The sequence below is a fragment of the Mastomys coucha genome, unplaced genomic scaffold (genome assembly GCF_008632895.1).
Source record: "Mastomys coucha isolate ucsf_1 unplaced genomic scaffold, UCSF_Mcou_1 pScaffold20, whole genome shotgun sequence".
In the NCBI taxonomy this organism is placed as follows: Eukaryota; Metazoa; Chordata; class Mammalia; order Rodentia; family Muridae; genus Mastomys; species Mastomys coucha.
In genome coordinates, this window is record NW_022196903.1 from 76,876,947 (window position 1) to 76,882,946 (window position 6,000).

Sequence of the window (6,000 nt, forward strand, 5' to 3'; positions counted from 1 at the left end):
ACAGAGAGGGACTATCATATTCCCTACAGGAGGGTGAGCTGAGGACACCGGTGCTGGCTTTCTCACCAGCTCCTTCCCCACCGTCCTGTCCTTGTGAGAAAGCAACTCAAAGGTTGCGCTGGAGACCAAAAAGAAAGGGCCAAGCTGTCAACCCAGCTAGATTCTTTTTTGTTCCTTTAAAAGGAAAAATTTAAGACACTTGAGTGGGGGTATCGTGGTGAGTGTGAAGGTGAGAGGACAACCTGTCAGTCTGTCCTTTGAACATGAGGGTTTAAGATCACACTCAGACTTGAAAGCAAGTGGCTTTGCCCACCGAGCCATTTCACTGGCCTCCTTTCCTCTCAGAACAGAACTTGACAATTGATTCCTGCTTTGGTTCCTTCTTCTTACACGCCTTACTTCCTGGCTTATCATGAAGAGTGTGAACTATGAAACTCGAGTCTGCAAAGACTGGCGGAAGCTTGCTTCAAGGAGGACCGCTGACAACTTGGCCTGTGGTTCTTGAAGGTTGTTCCAGGCTGTTAGCAGGGTCTCACTACCTGGGAGCCAGGAAAGTGGGCAGGTTCTCTGATCCCACCCAGACCCAGAACAAGGCCCAGGGTCCTGACTGTGCTTTCTGAAACCCTCAGCAGCTTTGGACTCCACCAGGATAAGCTCTAACACACTATTGAGAACAGTCCACCAAAAGCTCCTAGAATCCTTGATCACTGCAGACCCTCTGCAGTGCCAGGCTGCAGAGGACCCTTTCCTTGATAGAACTCAAGGCTCTGGGTAGTGGGCCATCTACAGATTGGAACTGGACAACTGACTTCAATTATCTATTAGCACCAGGACCTGGGTATCCAGAATGGTATGATGCTCAAAAACACACTGGGATACTTTAGAATCTATCTTCTTTTCTTTTCTTTCTTTTTAAAAAATATTTACTTATTTATTTTATGTATATGGGTACACTGTAGCTGTCTTCAGACACACCAGAAGGAGGAAAAAGATCCCATTATAGATGGTTGTGAGCCACCACATGGTTGTTAGGAATTGAACTCAGGAGCTCTGGAAGAGCAGTCAGTGCTCTTAACCGCTGAGCCATCTCTCCAGCCCCCTTAGAATCTATTTCAACTCCATCATCTCCTCCAGATTTGTGCCCTGCAAACAGCTAAAACTCTGGACCACCTGACAATACTGCTGTGAAGAAAAAGTAAAGCGAGGCGCAGGCAGCGTCAGCTGGGACAAGGTACCAACCACACCCTCATAAGAAACCCATTGCCCACCTGCTTCCCTCCTTACTCCAGAATACTAGGACATCTGCAAGCTAAACTCAGAGACGAAGGGGAAAGATAAGCTGCTACACAAACGTGATCACAGGCTCTGTGTTCAAGAGAAGGACTTGTCTTACGGGAAATCAAACTAGCAGCGAGTCCACAGGGTCCTGTCAGCGAGATTCAGGGGAGGCCCCGGGAAGGCTGACTGCACCGGTCTTCCTAGGGTGGGGTAAGCAGACCCCACTCTCAGCTCACTGGCAGCCAATATAAGATGGAGTCACAACCTGCTCCATGACTCAGGGGGTCCTTTCCGTGGGAACGAGTCATGTGCTGAGGAAAAAAAACCAAGCACCCCCAGCTCTCGGAGGGGTTCCTTCCTTGGATCTGTGTCTCAAGTTGGCTGTTACTTTTCAAAGCAGGGAGGAAAAAAAGGTACACTCTCAACACACTCTCCCTCCAAATCCTCGTTTCAGAATGTACTCTGCTAAAGTTAAAAGTTACTTAGAAAGCTGCCTGGAAATCTTATAAAATTATTAACGTCCCCACCCAAAGGAGTACAACCAAATCGAGCTAAAACTACAATATACTCTTCCAGCTCAAACCTGAGCAAATAAAGCACTGCAGTCCCTTACCAAAACCACTAGCCATGCCTGGAATGGTGGGTCAGACCCAAGACTTAGAGGCAGAAGCAGGAAAACTAGGATGGTGTCAGATACACAGTTAAGTCTGAGGTCTGCCTAAGTTGGAACTATCTCAACAAACTAAAAAAGCCAAAACACAACGCCCCCCCCCAAAACAAACAAAAAACTCAACCGTAAAAGAAAGTCACTATCTGAAATGTGGCCTGGTGCAGGCTGCAAACTGTGACAGGCAGGCAAGGAGGCCTATGGCAAAGGCATATAGACATACAGCTAAGTCTCTTGTCCTGGGCTCAGGCAGGGCCCTTTAAATCAGGACTGCATTAGAATGGGTCTTTGATCAGACAGACTTTTCTGGTGGTTATTTGGAATAGAAACGTTTCCAGATGGCATAGGAAATGAAGAATGATTACTGCAGGTCAGTGACCTCCATCTACTCAGCTTATAGCAGATCCAGTCTCCATCCCATTCCCTATGCACTGACAGGCTTAGCCTGGCTCCTAGGGCACGCAAGAGCTGGCTTCCATGTTTGTAGAACCTAAGCCACTAAGCCTTCCACAAAACGGTATGTGTATGCACACGCAGATCTAGACCACTTTTGCTTAGGTTTTATTTAAAATTCTAAATGGTTAGTTTTGAAAGTATCAGTACACACACACACACACACACACACACACACACACACACACACGACACCCCACCCTTTTCTGGGCACTTGAAACAAGCACTTCAGCTTTAATGCCTGTTCAGTCCATGTGCACAGCACTTCCATCTCTATTCTTGTGCCAGCTCTGTTGTGTAGATAAGAAAATAGTCATAGAACTAACTGCTCCAGGGGACTCAGTAGTAACTACAGGATCCAGCTGAGACTCCTGAAGCTACAGCATCCACACTCTTAGCCAGAGAGCTACACCACACTCCACAGACAGCAACTCGGGGACTACTCTCTATGTGGCCTGTGCCCAGACTTTAAAGGCTCTACGTGAGCCAGGCATGGTGGCACACACCTTTAATATCAGAACTCAGAAAGCAGACACAGAGTCTCCGTGTTTGAAGATAGCCTGGTTTACATAGTGATTTCCAGGACACCCCAAACAAACAAACAAGAGATATTCATAAAAAGTCTTTATGTGATCAGATTTAAAAATAAAATAAAAAGAAAAAAAGAAAGAAAGAAAGAAAAAGGAGCTGTTAAATAAACTCCATAGGAAAGCAGAGGCAGGCAGATCTCTGAGTTCAAGGTCAGCCTAGGCTACAGAATGAGTTCCAGGACAGCCAGGGCTACATAGAGAAACCCGGTCTTGAAAAATGAAACAAACACAAATGTCCCCCCACTCGGTACTGAATTGCTAAGCTCTTGATACCTTCAACACCCTGACCCCTAACCCCCACCAAAAAGAGCCATAACTCAATTCAGTCCTTTCCTCTACAGTGACCTAAAAATAACGAGCCACGTTTGTAGCAGCGTGTATCCTGACCCCCAAATACCCAGAGTCTTTCAGGACTTCTTGGATAAATGTGCAACATCATCTTATACAGGAAATCAGGACAGATTCCACTTATAAAGTAATTTGGGTGGGGGGTGAGAAAACAAGGGGGCATGCTAAGCAAGGCTATCCAAGAAAATCAGGCTGTGGGAACTAACTCCATAAGATACAACCACGAAGCAGGGTTTCTTCAATAAAGCCCTTTTAGGAACAAGAGAAGGGGTGGGGGGACAGACAGAAGTCAAACCTACAGACGGAATGAAACCCAGGACAGGAAGGATTCCCATTCTGAACCTGCCACCATCTAGATGTGCCGACCAGCACACCCCTCTGGACAGGTGCTTAGCATTCATGTACCACCAACACACCCCGTGATCCCTGGGCATCGCTGTCACTCACCGCTCCTCCATGAGTTCCCGGATAGAGGCTACTGTGGGGCCAGATCCCAGGTGAGTGTAATATGGACCTTCATCTTTCTCCACTATTTGTTCTGCAGAAAGACCAAAAGCAAGCATTATTTGGAGACAATTAAGCAACACTAATTCAGAAAGGCAAACCACTAATAAAGTTAATAAGTATGTTACAAATAGCTTATAAGCATATAAAAATTGTATTCCATTCCTATCAGGAAATGCACAATAAAGTTAAATTCACAATAAAATATATCCACCAAATGAGAACATTTAAGGATCTGATAAAATTAAGTGTTGTCAAGACTGGTCCAACCATTCGAACTTCAGCTCACTGTCAGTCAATATAGCTAACTCTGGGGAGTTAGCAAGCTACCCCAGAAATACCCAAGAAAGGAATCAACTTCATGGTTCAAAGCAGCAGACCCTCCAAACACAGCTCTTCATCAACAGACAAAGTTAAACGTGGTGCATCCAATCCACTGAAAGACCATCATTTGTCCATAAGCAGTAAATTCTTTGTTGCAGTGTTGTGGGTTGGATGCAAGACCTTAAGCATACTGTACAAAACGCTACCACAGGCACAGAAGCTTTGTTTAAGGTGACAAAAATTTGGAAACAGACAGTGGTGATGGCAGAGTAATATACCACATGTATTGATGACCCTAGCGACATGCACATTTATACATGAGTAAACGGCAACTTTGTGTTAAATATAGTTTACCATGGCTAAAAAAATCAGAACCCGGGCCGGCAATTTGGTTCTGTGGGTAAAGGGGCTGGAGTTCATCCCTGAGACCCACACAGTAGAAAGAATCAACTCCTGCAAGTTCTGACCCCTGCAACCACACAATCCTCATTATAAATATAACATTTAAAAATAAATAGAAACAAAGCACTAATAAATGCTGACATTTGTGAGTGAGGCCTGAAAACACTGTTAAGTGAATGGAGCCAGAAAGGCCCTACAGTGTATGATTCCATTCATGCAAATCTCCCCGAGCCAACCCATAACAAGGGAAGAGTGGTGGCTACCGGGTGTGGTGTTTCACTCAGGGGTAGTGGAGGCATTGCAGAATGAGACAAGAGCAGGCTGTGCACTTGGGGGCATCGGTGCATGAACACTCCCTGATCACTTTGAAGTGGCTAATATCATGCTATGAGAGCTCTATCTGCTTAAAGGAGACGACCTATTGACTTGTGTACCCTTTTAAATGAGCTTAAATGGATTTTTCAAAGTGAAAGAATGAGACAGATTCCAAGAGCAGTAACCACTTTGGCCAAGCATTCCAAATGGATCCTGCAAGGCTAACAGGCAGTCAGACTGTAACTGTGAGCCACACATACTTGGGTTGGTTAAGTTTGGCTGCTGTCAAGGGAGACAAATAAAGAAGAGAGAAGGAAACTGATGGAAGCCACTGAGGAGGGTTTAGGAGTCTAGTGAGCGGTGTACCAACATTAATCTTTCAGTTTTAAACGTATGTAATTATATAAGCCGATTAACATGAGAACATGTCAAAATGCATGAAATTATTACTAATTTAAAAAAAATAAAGTTTGTTGTTGTCTTTTAAACAAGGAAAACCTGGAGCCAGTGAGATAGCTCAGTGGGTAAAGGCAGTTGCCACCAAACCTAATGATCTGCATTTGATCTCTGGAATCCATTCAGTAGAAAGAGGAAGGAATCAGTTCCTATGAATTGCCCTCTGACCTCCAAATACACACACACACACACACACACACACACACACACACACACATGCACACACACACACACACACATATGCACGCGCATACAAATTTACAGTAAAATGTAGCAAGCCATTCTTTGTTATCTGATTCCATAAGAAACTCTGGTCACACACAACAAAACATGTATGAATAGATTTTCATAGTATTATTAGCAGTAGTTAAAACTGTGGGCAGCCTGCAAGGTTAGAAAGACTGTGCCCAACAGTATAAGCTTTAGTCTAAAACCCCGTGTGAGGTTTCCAAGAAGTAATTAGACCACTGAAGTGAGTCTTGGGGCTGGAGAGATATCTCAGCAGTTAAGATCTCTTATATAGAGGGCCAGCATTCAGTTGCTAGTGTCCATCCATACTGAGCAGAACTGCTGCCTAGAACTCATGGGGCATCTACACGCATGTATATTCTTGTGTTTCTCTCTCTCCCCTCCCTCTCTCTCTCTTTCTCTCTCTCTCCCTCC

General features: G+C 44.8%; 1 protein-coding gene across 6 annotated transcripts in view; it reads right to left on the reverse strand.

Moving 5' to 3' along the window:
- Tet3 (tet methylcytosine dioxygenase 3) overlaps nucleotides 1–6,000 on the reverse strand; it is a 98,813-nt gene that overhangs the window by 21,702 nt on the left and 71,111 nt on the right. For all 6 annotated transcript variants that reach the window (XR_004122091.1, XM_031382306.1, XM_031382305.1 and 3 more), the window contains one exon: nucleotides 3,784–3,874. Coding sequence is in view for 5 of the 6 variants with exons in the window: in XM_031382306.1 (XP_031238166.1) it covers nucleotides 3,784–3,874 (91 nt within the window). In the remaining variant the exon portion in view is untranslated. The remainder of the gene's footprint in view (nucleotides 1–3,783; nucleotides 3,875–6,000) is intronic.